Raw genomic sequence first — 19,625 nt, 5'->3', positions numbered from 1 at the left:
TTACGGCATTTAGAAGCAAATGGTCAATTGTCATTTGCACTCATCCATTACCAGGTTTTCATTCCAACCAGCCAGATCTGACAGATAAATCTTTAGGTGTATGGCCACTTTAAGTGTTGCATAGTCTCCTGGTGCGTCCTAGTCGCATCACATTGTGACTAAGATGCATTTTTGGGGGAAAAGACACTTGGCTCTCATCTCGTTACACATGGTGTATTGAGGCTAGATGTATGTGGACACTTCTGTATCATTTTAATGACATTGATAACATTAACCATAAATAAAATACAATGCATATCACAGCGCGCCAACAGGAGATGTTACCATTTCTATGTAGCTAGAACCTAGCAAGCGGACATAATATCATTGCTGTCACTATTGCTACAGTATTGGTACCAATTACCATCCATAAACCAATGGAAGACAGAGCAGTTATTAAAACTCAATAATTACACATTATTAATTAATACATTTAATATATTAAAAAATATATATATATTATATATATATATATATATATATATATATCTACACATACAGTATGTATTTGCATTATTATTTCTTACCCATTCATGAAGTCCCCAAAGATGTACAGGCCATTTAAATTTGGAGATTCACACCCCCGGTAGACATACCCGCCGGTGACTGATTTGCCAACGTTGTGCCCATAAGCAAAAATTGGAAGAATATCATCTGTTAAAGAAGAATCAGTGTCACTATCTGTCATTATACCAAGTGCACAAAAGTATAAAAGTATAAATACCACAGTTTACATGCAATATAACAAATACAGTACATGTCCGTTATAATACGCTGCTCCCCAACCGTCCGGCGTATAATGGGGGTCATTCCGAGTTGATCGCTCGCTAGCTGTTTTTAGCAGCCGTGCAAACGCTAAACCGCCGCCCTCTGGGAGCGTATTTTAGCTTAGCAGAAGTGCGAACGAAAGGATCGCAGAGCGACTACAAAAAACAATTGTGCAGTTTCAGAGTAGCTCCAGACCTACTCCTACCTTGCGATCACTTCAGACTGTTTAGTTCCAGATTTGACGTCACAAACACGCCCTGCGTTCGGCCAGCCACGCCTGCGTTTTTTCGAAAACACCCTGAAAACGGTCAGTTGACACCCAGAAATGCCCACTTCATGTCAATCACTCTGCGGCCAGCAGTGCAACTAAAAAGCTTCGCTAGACCTTGTGTGAAACCACTTCGGCCATTGTGAAAGTACGTCGCGCGTGCGCATTGCGCTGCATGCGCAGAAGTGCCGTTTTTTTTGCTTCATCGCTGCGCAGCGAACATTTTCAGCTAGCGATCAACTCGGAATGACCCCCATTGTACCTACATTGTACTGCATTCAGTCTATATATAAAGTCCTGTTCATGCAATATAACTTAATAAATAACATTTCATGTTCCTGTGTGTAGTGCAAAGATTGGCACATCAAGATGGCAGCATCTGCGGGGCAGGGGAGGGGAAGGCGGATTTGCTTTGCTGCCGGAAGGACATGGCATTGGATACTAACTTGCTGAATATGAGTTAATTACACTGACGGGCCTCATGCTACCCTTACATGGAAAAATACTAATATTGCATTAAGGCACAGTGGGGCAGATGTATTAAGCCTGGAGACGGCATAAGGAAGTGATAAACCAGTGATAAGTGCAAGGTGATAAACGCACCAGCCAATCAGCTCCTGTTAATTTACATTTTGGAGCTGATTGGCTGGTGCATTTATCACCTTGCACTTATCACTGCTTTATCACTTCCTTATGCCTTCTCCAGGTTAATACATCTGCCCCATTATTTCTACTAAACTCCAGCAACCAATCGGACACTTGCTATCATAACTTACACTAGACGGATTAAAAGCTGACATCTGATTGGTCGCTGTGGCTCAGTGCAGGGTTTGCCACTACATGCAATGTGAAAGTAACTGCAGACAGGGGAATGTTTTACATGTTTTATAGTAGGTGTCATCTCTTACGCAATGAGGAGTTGAGGCAGAGCATTATGTCAAAACATTCCGGGCCCTCCTTGGCCCTCCAGCCGTAGTTTCCTCCTTTTACAATGAGATCGATTTCTTCATATCGACTTTGGCCAACATCCCCACAAAATATCCGTCCTCTGCCTCTTCCAGTGACCGGATCTCCTTGATCCACGGAACATCTCCACATATTTCTACATCCGTAGGCGTACACCTCTGGGGCGGCCCCACGTACGGATACAAATGGGTTATCCGGTGGGATTCCGTAGGGTTTTCCGGCAGCTCTTTCCCCATCTACATCTATCCGTAAAACTTTACCCAGCAAGACGCCTCTGTAAACAGAATGCAGAATCAAAACGTAAATGAGTTGGATATGAGCAACTTTTCCTGAACTGATTGACAGAAGCAGGGCAGCCATCAGGGGGGGACTGTAGGGACTGGTGTCCCGGGCCCTTACAGAGAGAGGGCCCTCCCCTGGCTCCTACCGCCAATACCTGTAGAGCTACACCAGTCTGTGAATCAACAGCAGGCTGATGCGCAGGGAGGACTTCTTAAAAAGAGGATTTCGGTACTTACCGATAAATCCATTTCTCTGAATCCACTCAGGGGCACTGGAAATTTCTTAGACAGCTGGGATGTTAAGGAATGCAGACCGGAGGTAGCACAATCTAATAAAAAAATGTATGCACAGCTGGCTCCTCCCCGTTCACGCCCCCTAATCCCTCCTGTTTGAAAAATTGATGGAGAGAAGAGTGAACATGAAACACAAAGGCCATACGGGAAGGAACCAACCATACCAACACGTCAAACAGCAACCAAGAACTATGAACATAATAACCAAACTGAACTAAATTTAACAAGAACACGCAAGCTGACAGCAACGAGGCGGGCGTCCAGTGTCCCCGAGTGGATTCAGAGAAATGGATTTATCGGTAAGTACCAAAATTCTCTTTCATCCACTAGGGGACACTGGAAATTTTTTAGACCGCTGGTCACGTCCCAAAGATACTCCCACGAGCGGGAGTGCTGTCCGAAGCCTGAAGAACCAACTGTCCAAACTTTGCTCTAGATGCGAACGTATCAAACTTGTAGAAGCGAGTGAACGTGTGTGCCGATGACCACGATGCAGCTCTGCAAAGTTGGGTAGTGGAGGCTCCTCTAGCTGCAGCACATGAAGCACCCACTGATCTGGTAGTATGAGCCCCAACCTGAAATGGAACACTCTTACCAGTGCCGTAACTACGTGTGTGCCTGGCACACAGCGCAGTCGCACTGAGGGCGCAACGGCCAGCGGCTTGTAATGAGTCAATTTGACTCATGTCAAAGTCGAAAAATATTGCAGAACACACATCACGTACAAACTACACACACATGCCCACTACGTGTGTACTTGTTCTGTCGCGCTGTGCACATTCTCGCAATTTGCGTATGGTTGCTCCTGCTGTCCTGCGCATCAGTGCGTGGTATGAGTATTTACGGTAGAGTTTGTGAACGCATGGAGAGCTATCAAAACACATTACATATTTAATCCAAATAGTGCACAATGTACACATAGTCTCCTTGCACCACATCAGAAAGTAATAGCTGTTTAAATGGTAACAGAACAAAGGGATTCACCTTTACAGGATAGGAGGGGACAGAACAAGGTTATAAGGTGGTGTTTTGTATCCAGCTGTAGGGTATTTTAAGGGTAACATTCCGGTGTTGGTCTGCGGAAGATCGCATGTTCCTGCGGATAGTTATGTGCAGAAGCAGAATATAGATATAAACTGTATTTACTGTATATTATGTATGCGGCGGGAATCCAGAGGAGACCACCCACAAGAAAGTTGAGAAAGACATAGCCCACCTTTTCAAATCGACCTATGACCTCTCATGTACTGTAAAAGTGCATTCCTGTGTCCAATGGACAAAGGGATTACAGTATCCATTGTATTGCTTTTGGAAGAATTGTATAAATAAAGCCTGCTGCGGCTTGGTCACACACAAGACTCACAAAGTTATCTATGTGATGACCGAGGACCGGACCGGGTAGCGCAAGCGATTCCAATCACGTATGTACATTGACTGTAGCCATTTACTCTGTTATATTGTATTGTATTATTTGTATTGTAACCCCCTTTCAGCAATAGTACGCTGTGGTGTCGGAACCCAGCGGTTAATCACAATCTGGTGTCGTGTCCTCATTGCCCTGTTAAGGTTTGAAGTGTTATATTATCATTGCATTACATTGCTGTAAAAGGTTTAGAGTGTATTTCTGGGTGCGTGCGCGCTGTGTGTACTTTGTACCCCCAGCGCGGCGTTTGTACGCAAAGTCCGTACAGTGATACGGGACTCCGTATGCAAACAGTGTATAAAGTACGTAGCGTGTGTACTAAGTTTAGCGGCCGCAACGGCTCCATGGTTAAAGTGTATTCAAAGTGTGTATAAGGTATAGCTTTCATTCCTGTAAGATAATCAGCATTATCATTTGGGGGCTCTCCGGTTTTCCACATTCTTACTGCCTAACAGGTCACAGCAGACTTAATCTATCAGCATAAGGGTGGACAGAAAGTATCCTAAGTATCCTTTTCTTGGTCGGTGGATGCACTGAAAACCCTACTTAATTGCTGATTAGATGGTGTCTGCTCTGTATGGTTTGCAGAGATGCTGGTAGAACTCGTAAGGTAAACAGGAAAAAATAAATTTAAAATCTGTGAAAGTTTTTTTGGCGCCAAAACCGTACACAGCACCCATACTTTGCATACTCTCTCACATTGTTGCCATAACACTCAAATTGCTAGAATCATTTAAACTTATGTGAAACCGGAGATATTCGCTGCTATATAGTTAACAATAAAATAAATATTTAAGGAAGTAAGTGTAAGACACACACGCAGACTGGCCTAGTTGTAAAGGTTTATACAGAAAGAAACTGTGTGTTGTGTTAAGTGAGCGATTATAGTTAATATTGCTCACATTGATAGAATTGTGTGATTTGTGCTATTGCGGATGTACGGTTTTGTACACGTGTCTCGGACAAAGTACAGGACTGCGTACGCAGCGTAAGAGACACGCACGATCGCGTGTTTACGCAAATTGCATAAGAAGTACGCTCGCTAAGTACAAATTACACAATAGTTCGTTTAGTTTAAAGGTGGGACAGTAGCCAGGCTACAATAGAACCAAACTACCCGGTTTCTAAAGAAATTTAGTATAAAAACAAAATTCAGTATAATTTTTTTTTTTAATTGCCTCTGGGGGTAAAGCTGCCAACTTGAATGAATCCTAATTTTCTGTACAGAAAAGAAAAATAAAGTGTATTTGAGTGAGCGAATGCAGGAGTGAGTGGATACTGAACCCAATAACTGAAGTGGTCTGGGTGGTCTAAGCTAGGTGGTCTAGGTGGACACACTGGGTTAGTAGAGGCCCGGTGGCGTAGGGTTCGCAACCCTGCGTTATTAACTAGGTGGTCTTGGTGGACTGAGTGGTATCCCATACAACTCTTAGTGGTCTGAGGTGGTCTTAGTGGACTCTAGGTGGTCTACAGCAATCGTAGGGCATATAGATAACTAGTATCTATAGGCTCTGCTATTGCATCACATGTCAGTTTGTTCTGCACAGCGCAACGTGATATTATTGTGTCATATGCGCTGTGGAGGAGCATACGCAGACGTGATTGTATAGACAAAGGGGTTTTTCTTTGATAACTTCGGGAAATCTCCCTGGTGGGCTTCACTGGAAAGGGTGAAAGATAGTTATCTAATTTCTATGTTTTTCACCCTACAAACAATTCCAGTTGAAAGATACCGAAAAGGAAATTTTCACTGCCTCTCTCAGGAAAATATTCCAAACAGAACTTTCACCGAAAGAAATTACGGTGTAAGGTCTGATAGTTGATGTTGGGTACATTGCGATCCGCTATCAACAGTGTATCGTTGTATTGGCCAGCGTGGGCGCGAGCGAGTGGAAGGCGCTCAGGTATACTTCCACCATCTACTTATATTGAGTATTTTGGTGTTTGTAGGAATTTTTTAAAGATATTGGAAGAGACCCACAAATATGGGAGCCAGTTGCTCAAGTAAGAGACGTTTAGACAGGGTTCAGGCAGAATTGTGGCCAAAAGGCTCAGCAAGGTTTATCATGTGCGAAAAATATGGTTCACACACAGAAGTTTTATGCAATGAGTGGGTATGTATGACTAACAATGATATGGTACCATTCCCTAGAGTGGGCAGCTTTGAACCAGAGGTATTACAGAACTTAAGGTTAAGGATATGTCTGATAAAATCCAAGAAACAAAGGATTAAACATACAGATTGTTTAAATTTGTGGCAACAGGAGGGGGATATGCAAAGGGAATTAGCTTGCGCAGCAGGTTCCAAATCTAGTGGGAAAACAATGGCGACCGCACCACCACCACCATATATTGTTGGGGAGAAAGTGGCTACAGGTAATGATACATTGGTACAGAATAGGAGTGTAATTCCAAAATGTACCAACGCTAACCCTTGCCAGTTGAACCCTGTTTTACATTTTCCCTAGGACTGCAAACAAGAAGATGAGCCCAGCACGATATCGGCACTCTCTCTAGCAGCCACCATACAAGACACTCAGGTGGGCACGGCCCAACCAACAAGAGCAGTAGTCAGGCCCCCTAGTGGAGGGATAAGTGAGGTCGTGTCCACAGGTAAGTACGGTACCATACATTATGCAGAGACAATAGCACCTCACATTGTAGAGTCAAATCAAAATGATGTAATTGAATTAAATCCTGTCAGGGTGATCGCAGTCCCCAATGGGAAGACTGACTTGTCCTGCATTGTCCCTGGTTCCAGACAGAATTAAGGTCAATTATGTCAGAATTTCCCAATCCCAGAAAAGATCTAGTCGCATGCCAGAGGTTCATTAATGAGTTAGGTAACGCCACCGAGCCCACAAACAAAGATTGGCGAACAGTGCTACGGGTATGTTTACCTTCCAATATTGACCCCGCGAAATTTATAACTGATTGCATCTTAGACGCAGAAGTACCTCTCACTGATGAGTACACTCAGGAGAACGTACGACAAATCAATCTGCAATTAGGAATATATTTCCCTACTGTTGTCAAATGGAATAAAATCTTTTCCATAAGACAAAAGGAAGGTGAAACGGCATCCGAATATTTCCATCGAGCACTGCAGGAAATGGCTAGATACACTGGGATCGAGGACATTAGAGACAATGTACATCACAGGGAGGTAGCTGTTTCAGTATTAATGGATGGGTTGAAGGAGGCACTCAGAACAAGGGTACAGACCTCTCTACCAAACTGGAGAGGTATCTCAGTGGCTGCATTGAGAGAGTCCGCTGTCGAGCATGATAGGAACATCATTGAACACAGGGAGTCACAGGGGGGAAAACTGATGACAGTAAGTATACAGGCCCTTACGGCAAAACCCCATCAGCCGAAAACCCGGACCCCTGTTGTTTGGGACAGACCTAGAACATGTTTCATTTGTAGGAAGGAAGGACATTTTGCCAAAAACTGTAAGAGTAGTAGAGCGCATAGCCAAGATAGACCCCTAGACAGAGAATACGAACCACACTACTACTCACATAATTGGGATCAGGGACCACATAGGAGAAGTTACGAGCCACATGCAGGGGAAACAAGGAGGTACCCACCAAGGAGAGATGGGCAGACCTCCAGAAATTCTCAGCTACCTCCCCCACATATCATAGCTGCCAATGCGCTGCGGGAGGGTCTCACCACCCAATAGGGGTTGGGCCACACCTGTAGTCTGCAGCCAGTGAAGTTGATTGCTAGCCTTGGTAGTGAACCTGAGGTCACGGTTGATGTAGCTGGTGTACCATTACCTTTTCTTATAGATACAGGGGCGGCCAGGTCAGTGTTAAATTCGACTGTAGGTATAAAAACCACGGGTAAAACAATTTCGGCAATGGGAGTAACAGGAACGTTGCAACACTACCCTTTGAGTAGACCGGCAGAGATTACAATAGGGCCCTTGCAAACCAAACATTCTTTCCTGTTGGCTGCATCGGCTCCGACTAACCTGCTTGGAAGAGATTTATTGTGTAAAATGCGGTGTGTCATATATTGTACTCCTGAGGGTGTCTTCTTGGATATACCCGAGAATCACGTTCAAGAAGTTCAAGATATATTAGACACCCCTTAAAGGCTAATGTCACACTCTGCTGTTATAGACAAGTGTCCATCAAAGTTAGAGAAAATTATCTCACAAATACCGGGTTCCCTTTGGACCAAAGATGGACAAGACACTGGATTGATGGCAAATGTAGCTCCAGTAGTAGTGCAAGTAAAAGATGGTAGGATAGCTCCAAAAATCCCTCAGTATCCTCTGAAGCCAGAGGTAGAATTAGGAGTGTACCCCGTCATAGAGCGGTTGCTACAACAGGGCATCCTAGTCAGGACGTCCAGCACTGCAAATAGTCACATCTTCCCTGTGAAAAAGAGTGGGGGGAGGGGTTACAGGCTAGTGCAGGATCTTAGGGGGATAAACAAGATAGTTGAGAGCCAATTCCCCGTAGTGCCCAATCCAGCTGTCATCCTCATGCAAATTCCACCTACTGCAAAATTTTTCACTGTTATTGACCTCTGTTCTGCTTTCTTTTCTGTCCCTCTGCACCCTGACAGCCAATACCTCTTTGCATTTACATACAGGGGAGCACAGTACACCTGGACTCGTCTCCCCAAGGTTTCATTGACAGCCCAAGTATTTTCTCCCAGGCTTTGCATGACTGTTTACAATCCTTTCAACCTGAGAGTGGATCAGTGCTAATACAGTATGTCGATGACTTATTGTTGTGTTCTGATTCACTCGAATCGTCCTGGAAAGACACAAAACAGCTTCTGTTTCATCTTTCCCATATGGGACACAAGGTTTCAAAGGATAAGTTTCAGCTGTGCCAGACCAGGGTAAAATATTTGGGACATTGCTTGACTCAAGGACTTAGACATCTCACCGCTGATAGAATACAGGCGATTCGCGACATGACTCTGCCACAAACCCAGCAACAGATCCGCACTTTCCTTGGAATGTGTGGGTACTGCCGAAACTGGATCCAGGATTCTCCATACTGGCTTTACCTTTGCAAGAAATGGTCTCTTCGAACAAACCAGATCGGATCTCGCACACAGATGAGTCCGAACTGGCATTTGAGAGACTCAAACAGTGCCTATCACAGGCACCTGCATTAGGTATGCCAGATTATGGGAAACCCTTGAATTGTACGGTACAGAAAATGCAGGGTGCGCAGCAGGAGTTTTAACCCAGAGACATGGTGATGCCAGCAGGCCGGTAGCTTACTACAGTGCACAGTTGGACACCGTAGCGCGGTCTCTCCCCACATGCTTGCGAAGTGTTGCAGCGATAGCTTTGCTAGTAAGTAAAAGCGAGGACGTAGTGTTAGGACACGACCTGAACATCCATACACCCCATGCAGTATCAGCCTTACTGAACTCCGCCCAAACCAGACACGTCTCATCTGCTCGGTTTACAAAGTGGGAATTAGCACTAATGGCCCCTGTAAACATCACCATAAAGAGATGCAGCGCACTAAATCCTGCAACTTATCTCCCAGGTGTGCCTGGACAGGCACAAAGGGTGGAGGATGAGAATGATGGTGAAGGAGGATTTAGTGTAGACACTGATACGCATGATTGTATGGAATACCTGAACCAGACTTTCACTGCGAGACCTGACATCAGTGACAACCCACTGGAAGGTGTAGACTTTACCTTTTACACTGACGGTAGTTGCCACAAACAGAATCGGGAGACTTGTGTACTGGATTCGCAGTTGTAGACGACAGAGGTATCATAAAATCTGAACCCCTGGGCCCACCGCACTCAGCACAAGTTGCTGAGCTGGTCGCCCTAACCAGAGCGTGTGAATTGGCCAAGGGTAAGTCAGCTAATATATACACAGATTCTAGGTATGCCTTTGGAGTGGTGCATGATTTCGGGGCCCTATGGCGCCTCAGAAATTTCATGACGGCAGCTGGCACACCTGTAGCGCATGCGTCCCACATAAAAAGGCTTCTAACAGTGATACAAGAACCAGACAGAGTGGCTGTTATCAAGTGCAAAGCACACACAAACAAGACCCAATTTCACTTGGTAACAGCCGGGCAGACGAAACTGCTAAATCAGCAGCCAGCACCCCCATACAAACGAACATCACCCCACTGATGACATTCAACACAATCAATACACAACAATTAATTGAAATGCAAGATTTGTGTTCTTTACAGGAAAAGGCAGTCTGGAGGTCAAAGGGATATGGCCAGGAATCCTCGGGACTGTGTACAGGTGGACAAGGGAAGGTTGAGAGGCAGGACTGTTGAGATGGCACCTGAGCGCGGAGAACAACAAGACCAGAGGCGGTTGTCGCACCAGTTTTTCTTTTTCCATCTCCCACTACCCTCCTTGTCCTCTTCTCTCCCCCCCCCCCCCCTTCTTGTCTCCCTTCTCTTCCCTTAACAAGAAGGAACTGATTCAGCACAGGATGGTCCTAAATTATATCACAGCCGTGACGGGTGGGTACTGTGTTACTTTGGCAACTCAATATGGTGTGAAGTGCTGTACGTATATTACAAACAGCACTGACGACCCCACGGAGATTATCAATCAATAGATGGACGATATCATGCAGTTGAAGTGGGAGTTCCGGAGGAGACACAACCTTACCCTGACGGCTGTGGGTAATAAGCTGACTGGCAGGGTCTCATGGTTGAACCCACGAAATTGGTTCTCAGAATTAGGAGAGTGGGCTCAATATGTTATTATGAGTGCAGGGAAGTTTCTCCTTTGTATCCTGGGAGTCGTCATAATTATTGGCTTGATATTTAGGTGTTTTCGAATTCTGATGTGGTGCAAGCACGGCACAAATTTGATGAGTCTAAGGAGCGAGGGCATTGTTATAGCAGCAGATTTAATTTACGACCCATCCATAGAGACAGTGTTATTATAAGGATTGCAAATGAATTCCAAGGCCTGTTTCTTTCACCCGTTTTTCTTTTGTCTCCCCCTCTGCCCAGATACACCTATCCGGGAAAGATATCAGCCCTACCCAAGAATGTTTATGTAAATGTTTATGTGAATGTATTTTAGATATGTGTCTTATCTTCATCTCTACAAACTTCAGTTAATGACACACATAGTCGACAGGTGATATCCACATATACTAGAACTGACATATGTTCCCCCTTCATGTATCATCAACTAAATGTGCACCCCATTTGTTGGAACAAGAAGCCGAAAAGAGCTCGGTAGTGTTTGTTGGCCCACTTACAGACCACTAAATATGGGATAAGAAGGATTTAATGTATACTTCGCAATACCTCGAAGCTTATTTAGAACATATACGATGATACATGCCCCTCAGACATGGATTCATACATACATGCTTTTTACTATCCCACTAGGTCATACCTTTCCTACCAACCACTCTCCCCCGACCATCCAAATCTTCTGTAGATATTGTGTAGATATTTTTCTGTTTAGTGATTAGATAGTGGCAGTTATTGGTGACTGCCAAAGGGTGGACTGTCAAAGTCGAAAAATATTGCAGAACACACATCACGTACAAACTACACACACATGTCCACTGCGCGGGCACTTGTTCTGTCGTGCGTCCACATACTCGCAATTTGAACATGGTTGCTCCTGCGGTCCTGCTCATCAGTGTGTGGTATGGGTATTTACGGCAGAGTTTGTGAACGCATGGAGAGCCATCAAAACACATTACATATTTATTCCAAATAGTGCACAATGTACACATAGTCTCCTTTCACCACATCAGAAAGTAATAGCTGTTTAAATGGTAACAGAACAAAGGGATTCACCTTTACAGGATAAGAGGGGACAGACTAAGGTTATAAGATGGTGTTTTGTATCCAGCTGTAGGGTATTTTAAGGGTAACATTCCGGTGTTGGTCTGCGGAAGATCGCATGTTCCTGCGGATAGTTATGTGCAGAAGCAGAATATAGATATAAACTGTATTTACTGTATATTATGTATGCGGCGGGAATCCAGAGGAGACCACCCACAAGAGCAGTTGGGAAAGACATTGCCTACCTATTGAAATCGACCTATGACCTCTCCTGTACTGTAAAAGTGCATTCCTGTGTCCAATGGACAAAGGGATTACAGTATCCATTGTATTGCTTTTGGAAGAATTGTATAAATAAAGCCTGCTGCAGCCTGGTCACACACAAGACTCACAAAGTTATCTATGTGATGACCGAGGACCGGACCGGGTAGCGCAAGCAATTCCAATCATGTATGTACATTGACTGTAGCCATTTACTCTGTTATATTGTATTATTTGTATTGTAACCCCCTTTCAGCAATACTACGCTGTGGTGTCGGAACCCAGCGGTTAATCACAATCTGGTGTCGGGTCTTCATTGCCCTGTTAAGGTTTGAAGTATTTTATCATTGCACTGCATTACTGTAAAAGGTTTAGAGTGTATCTCTGGGTGCGTGTGCGCTGTGTGTACTTTGTACCCCCAGCGTGGTTTTTGTACACAAAGTCCGTACAGTGATACGGGACTCCGTACGCAAACAGTGTATAAAGTACGTAGCGTGTGTACTAAGTTTAGCGGCTGGTGGTTAAAGTGTATTCAAAGTGTGTATACGGTATAGCTTTCATTCCTGTAAGATAATCAGCATTATCACTCATTACAAGCCGCCTGTGCCGGAGAGGAGAGGAGCAGCTCCGGGTGCAGGGGAGAAGGAGGAGGAGGGAGAGGGAGGAGGGAGCCGCGGCGGCGCTATGTAATTGGTAGCGGCGCCGCTGCAGCAGTCCCTCTCCTTCCACATTGGCTGGCCCGGCGATGCTGTGAATGCTGGGATGCGCTTCCCTCAACCCAGCATTCACAGTGGCGGCAGCCAGCCAATGCTGAAGGAGAGGTAAAGCTGCATGCGGTGCCACCAGTAATTACAGTTTGCTGCTGCGGCTCCCTCCTCCTCCCCCTCCCTCCTCCTCCTTCTCCCCTGCCACCCGGAGCTGCCAGCACCGAGGAGCCTGACTGCCTGAAAGATGGTAAATATCATCTCTTCTGTATGTCTGTCTGTCTGTCTACCTCTCTATCTATCTATCGATCTGCCTATCTAAAGTGTAAAAGGGGGACGCTGTCTGGCGTAATGTGTAAAAAAGGGGACGCTGTCTGCCGTAATGTGTAAAAAGGGGGACGCTGTCTGCCGTAATGTGTAAAAAGGGGACGCTGTGTGCCGTAGTGTGTAAAAGGGGGACTGGCTGCCATAATGTGTAAAAAAGGGGACGCAGTCTGCCGTAATGTTTAAAAAGGGGACGATGTCTGCCGTAATGTGTAAAAAGGGGACGTTGTCTGCCGTAATGTGTATAAAGGGGACGCTGTCTGCCGTAATGTTTAAAAAGGGGAATCTGTCCGCCGTAATGTGTAAGAGGGGCTGCACCTGGTGTAGTGGCGCTACTGTGCGGTGTAATTTGGATAATGGAGACTACTATAATATGTAATGTGAATTGGTATTATTTTGTTGCCACACCCCTTCCCCATGAAGCCATACCCCTATATTTTTTACATAGAGGGGGGCGCCGATACCTCATCTTACACACAGAACTAAAATGTCTAGTTACGGCACTGACTCCTACCACCAGCGATATATGCCTGCTTTATGGCGAGTCTCATCCATCTGGCCAATGTTTGTTTCAAAGCCGGCCAGCCCTTCTTGGGACCATCATACAAGACAAACGAAACATCTGACTTCCTAATGGCATCTGTAGCCTGTACGTATACTCGTAAGGCTCTGACCACATCCAAGGTTATGTCCCCATCTGTCAATCTCTGAAAAGAGGGGACTACAATCGGTTGGTTTATGTGGAAACCTTAAAACTCCGCATTTGCACGAAGCTCCTCTTTGTCTTCATGAAAAACTAGGAAAGGACTTCTACATGACAGAGCCCCTAACTCAGAGACCCTCCTTGCTGATGCTAAGTAACATAATAACATAGTAACATAGTATCTGAGGTTGAAAAAAGACAATTGTCCATCGAGTTCAACCTATTTGTGGTCTCCTATGCATGATGATTTGACTAAAATTTCTGACTGAGGCTGCTGTCAGCCATTGCATTTTATCCCTATTTATAGTAACTATAATGCATGACTATGCACCATACCCCTGGATATCCTTATCCATTAAGAATGTATCTAACCCATTCTTAAAGGTGTTGACAGATTCCGCCATTACAACTCCCTCGGGCAGGGAATTCCAAACACGTATTGTCCTTACCGTGAAAAAGCCTTTACGCCGTATTGTGCGGAATCTCCTCTCCTCTAACCTGAGCGAGTGTCCACGAGTCCTCTGTGTTGATCTAACCAAAATCAGGTCCCGCGCAAGCTCTGTGTATTGTCCCCTTATATATTTGTAGATGTTGATCATATCCCCTCTTAGTCTACGCTTTTCCAATGTAAACATGCCTAGTCTTTCAAGCCTTTCCTTGTATTCCATCGTCTCCATGCCCTTAATTAGTATGGTCGCCCTCCTCTGTACCTTTTCAAGCTCCAGGATATCCTTTTTGTAGTACGGTGCCCAGAATTGTACACAGTATTCAAGGTGTGGCCTCACTAGTGATTTATATAACGGGAGTATAATACTCTCGTCCCTAGCATCAATACCCCATTTTATGCATGCTAATATCTTATTAGCCTTCTTTGCTGCAGTCCTACTTTGGGTACTACTGCTCAGTTTGCTATCTATGAGGACACCTAAGTCCTTTTCTAGTACAGAATCCCCTAATTTTACCCCATTTAGTAGGTAGGTGTAATTTTTGTTCTTGTTACCACAGTGCATTACCTTACACTTGTCTGTGTTGAAGCGCATTCTCCATTTGGCTGCCCATGCTTCTAATTTAACTAAGTCGTTCTGAAGAGACTCGGCATCCTCCTCTGTATTTATAGCCTTACACAATTTGGTATCATCTGCAAAAATTGACACCATGCTCTCTAGACCTTCTGTTAGGTCGTTAATGAAAATATTGAACAATAGCGGACCTAATACTGAGCCTTGCGGCACACCACTTAGCACTTCAGTCCAAGTTGAAAAAGATCCATTAACCACAACGCGCTGCTTCCTATTACCTAACCAGTTTTTGACCCAAGTGCATATTGTGCTTCCTAGCCCTGATTCTTGTAGCTTGTTGATAAGTCTCATGTGTGGTACAGTATAGAATGATTTGGCAAAGTCTAAAAAGATTACATCCACGTCTTTACCCTGATCTAGGTTTGCACCTACTGTTTCATAAAAGCCAAGTAAGTTGGTTTGACAGGATCTGTCCTTCATAAACCCATGTTGATTCCTTTTAATGACCTTATTGGTTTCAAGGAACTTCTGAATACTATCTCTTAGAATACCTTCCAATACTTTCCCCACTATAGATGTAAGACTAACTGGTCTATAATTACCTGGTTCAGCTTTACTTCCCTTTTTGAATATAGGCACTACTTCCGCTATACGCCAGTCTTTGGGAACCATACCTGATATAATTGAATCCTTAAAGATCAAAGATAGCGGTTTTGCCAGTTCAGAGTGAAGCTCCATTAGAACCCTTGGATGAATATACCATCGGGCCCTGGTGATTTATTAATCTTTAAATGTTTTAATCGGTCACAGACTACTTCCTCGCTTAAATAAGTACCTATCAGTGTGATATTCTCATTATTGAGATTGTGTGTCAGTCCCTGAATTGGGTCCTCTCTAGTGAATACTGTTGAAAAAAACTCATTTAGTGTGTCTGCTATGTCATTATCATTTTTGCTTAAGACTCCCAACTTGTCTTTTAAAGGGCCTATACTCTCCTTCTTTAATCTCTTGCTATTAATGTATTTAAATAATTTTTTGGGATTCGCTTTGCTTTCCTTTGCTACTAGTTTTTCAGTTTCTACTTTAGCCGCTCTTATTTCCTTGTTGCAATTTTTGTTACATTCCTTATAGTGCTGAAATGACTCTGCTTCCCCGTCAGATTTGTATTTTTAAATGCTCTCCTTTTCTTGCCCATAAGTTCCTTAATCTTTTTGTTAAGCCACATCAGTTTATGATTTGTATTCCTTTTTTTGCTACTCATAGGAATACATTTGAGTGTATTTTTAGCTAGCAGGAATTTTAGTACCTCCCATTTCTCCGTAGTATTTTTTCCTAAAAACAAACCTTCCCATTCAATTTCCCTGAAAAATACCCTCATCTTTTCAAAATTTGCTTTGCTAAAGTTTAAAGTCCTAGTTGAGCCACTATAGGGCTGTTTATAGGCTAAGGCTAGTAGCAGAGCTACCTTTCAGCTCAGGCATTTCAGATCTGTTTTTTCCAAAGGCTCAAAAACTGCCAATCTCAAGAAGTCTAACACCAAATTTAGGGCCTAATTCAGACCTGATTGCTCGCTAGGCTTTTTTTGCAGTCCTGCGTTCGCATAGTCGCCTCCCATAGGGGGAGTTCATTTTAGCTTTGCAAGTGTGCGAACGCATGTGTAACAGAGCTGTGCGAACAGATTTTGTGCAGTCTCTGAATAGCCCAGGACTTACTCAGCCGCTGCGAACACTTCAGCCTGTCCGGGACCGGAATTGACGTCAGACACCCTCCCTGTAAACACTTGGACACGCCTGCGTTTTTGCAACCACTCCCTGAAAATGGTCAGTTGCCACCCACAAACGCCCTCTTCCTGTCAATCTCCTTGCGATCGCCCATGCGAATGGATTCTTTGCACAAACCCATCGCTAGTGGCGTTATGCTTTGTACTCGAGCGACGCGACGGCGCATTGTGGTGCATATGCATGCGCAGTATAGACCTAATCGCAGGCTGTATGAAAACGCAGCCTAGCGATCAGGTCTGAATTAGGCCCTGAATTAGGCCATTAGATCCCACGGGGCCGTGGGAGTACGAAAAGGTGGTTGTATTCTCAACATGCCTTTCAAAAATGTCCGGACCTCCTGCAAGAACACCAGATGTTGTTGAAAAAGGAACGAAAGGGCTGAGACCTGGACCTTCAAGAAACCCAATCTCAAATCACCATCCAAACCATTTTGGAGAAACCTCAAAAGCCTATTAAGTCGGAACTCTCTGGGATTCCAACCCTTAGACTGGCACCAGTCCATGTACTTCTTCCAAATACTATAGTAGTGTGCTGCAGTGACTGATTTCCTTGCAGCAAACATGGTAGGAATAGCCGATTTCAGGATACCTCTGTCTCTTAGTATCCTGGTTTCAAGAACCACGCTATCAAATATAGACGGTTCAGATCCGGGTAAAGGAATGGGCCCTGTGACAGCAAGTCCTCCCTCTGTGGCAGTTTCCAAGGATGTTCCGCAAGCAGTCCCATTAGGTCCGAGTATCAACTTCTGCAAAGCCAATCTGGAGCTATTAAAATCACACACGCTCTTTCTCGTTTGATCTTTTTTAACACTCTTGGTAAAAGAAAAAAGGGCGAGAAGATGTATACCAGTTCGTATGTCCAAGGAATCATCAGCGCGTCCACCGCCTCTGCTCCTGGATCCCGCGTCCTGGTCACATATTTTGGCAGTTGATGTTTTCTTCCGAGAAGCCATTAGATCTATCTGCGGAAGACCCCACCATCGTACTACTGCCTCAAATACCTGGGGGTGTAGACACTACTCCCCTGGATGCATATCCTGATGACTGTGGTAGTCTGCCTCCCAATTGTCTACTCCTGGAATGAAGACTGCCGACAGGATGATGTTGCGCTTTTCTGTCCAAGATAGAATCTTTGTGGCCTTTTCTAAAGCCATGCGGCTTTTTGTTCCTCCCTGACGGTTTATGTATGCCGTCGCTGTCACATTATCCGACTGTACTCTGACATGTTGAGCCCATGCTAGGTCTTCTGCTAGAAGAAGTACATTGTAAATGGCTCTCAGTTCCAGTATATTTATAGGAAGACTGCTCTCCTGTGGCGTCCACCTTCCCTGAAACGGATGGTTGTCCAGTACCGCTCCCCATCCTCTGGCATCCGTTGTCAAAATCTTCCAGTCCCAAACTCCAAACCTCTATCCCATCCCGCTAGGTTTTTGTGGACCGACCACCAAATTAACGAGGTCCTAGCCTGTGGCGACAAGTGAATCCTTCTGTGAAGAAGTAGATGCATGTCTGCACCCAGAGCAATTAGATTTACCTGAAAGGGTCTGGAATGCAGTCTGCCGTACTGGATCGCTTCGAAAGAGGCTACCATTTTTCCTAGAAGCCGAACACAAAGATGTAGGGATATCGTTTGGTTCTGTAGCACCTGACGTACCAATTCTTTGATGCCTTGAATCTTGTCTTCTGGGAGAAACACCTTCATCTGTATCGTATCTAAAATGAGGCCCAGGAATTGAATCCTCTGCATTGGTTGCAGATTGGATTTCTTGAAATGTATGATCCAGCCGTGTTGAATCAGAAACTGATGAGTGATCTGAGCATTCCAGATCAACTGGTCCTGAGAGGGAGCCTTGATCAGAAGGTCGTCCAGATATGGAATGATTGTTACCTCTAACGATCTTAGGTTCGCAACCATGACTGCCATGATCTTCGTGAAGATTCTCGGGGCTGATGATAGGCCGAACGGTAGGGGTCTGAACTGGTAATAAGTTTTGCCCACTGCAAACCGTAAGTAGGCTTGATGTGGGGTCCAAATTGGGACATGGAGGTACGCATCCTTTATGTCCATTGATACCATGAACTCTCCCTGTTCCAAGCCCGCAATAACCGACTGTATTGACTCCATCTTGAATCTGTACACTTTTAGAAATTGATTTAAGACCTTTAAATTGAGGATTGGTCTGACTGACCCATCCGGTTTTGGCACTACAAAAAGATTTGAATAAAATCCCGTTCCTCTTTGAGAAGTCGGGACAGGCAAAATTACTTCTGTCTGAAGTAATCCTTGAATCGCCATCTCCAATGCCCTTCACTTTTTGAGGGCACCAAGGAAGGCCTGTTGAAAAGAACCGGCTATGAGTTTGGTTCAGAAATTCTATCTTGTAACCCTGGGAAATAATATTGTTGATCCAAACTTCTGGTGAGGTTTTGGCCCAGGTGTCCCAAAACCTTTCCAACCATGCACCCACCAAAGGAGACACAAGGTGAGCTGAGAGACCATCATGCCACGGTCTTGTCAGCAGGTTTAGGGTCTTGTTTTCGGGCTGTGGACTGGGAACTGCCTCTGCCTCTGTTCCCACGAGTCTGACCACCAAATCCTCTTCCTCTAGCTCAAAAGAATTGGGACCTAAATGAATTGAACACCGGATTTACCAGAATTACCAGAGTAATTTCTTCTGGCTGGTGGTGTGGTTCTGGTATATGTGATAGGTAGAAAAATAAGAATTTACTTACCGATAATTCTATTTCTCGTAGTCCGTAGTGGATGCTGGGGACTCCGTCAGGACCAAGGGGGAATAGCGGCTCCGCAGGAGACAGGGCACAAAAATAAAGCTTTAGGATTAGGTGGTGTGTACTGGCTCCTCCCCCTATGACCCTCCTCCAAGCCTCAGTTAGGATACTGTGCCCGGACGAGCGTACACAATAAGGAAGGATATTGAATCCCGGGTAAGACTCATACCAGCCACACCAATCACACCGTATAACTTGTGATCTGAACCCAGTTAACAGTA

General features: G+C 44.7%; 1 protein-coding gene across 1 annotated transcript in view; it reads right to left on the bottom strand.

Moving 5' to 3' along the window:
• HHIPL2 (HHIP like 2) overlaps positions 1-19,625 on the bottom strand; it is a 218,598-nt gene that overhangs the window by 75,659 nt on the left and 123,314 nt on the right. Inside the window, exons 6-7 of the mRNA XM_063919427.1 lie at positions 1,984-2,315; positions 567-693 (exon numbers count right to left, since the gene is read on the bottom strand). Of these exons, the coding sequence (XP_063775497.1) occupies positions 567-693; positions 1,984-2,315 (459 nt within the window). The remainder of the gene's footprint in view (positions 1-566; positions 694-1,983; positions 2,316-19,625) is intronic.

Source organism: Pseudophryne corroboree, chromosome 4 (genome assembly GCF_028390025.1).
Source record: "Pseudophryne corroboree isolate aPseCor3 chromosome 4, aPseCor3.hap2, whole genome shotgun sequence".
In the NCBI taxonomy this organism is placed as follows: Eukaryota; Metazoa; Chordata; class Amphibia; order Anura; family Myobatrachidae; genus Pseudophryne; species Pseudophryne corroboree.
Note: the sequence above shows the minus strand (reverse complement) of the source record. Positions and strands in the feature narration are given on the sequence as shown.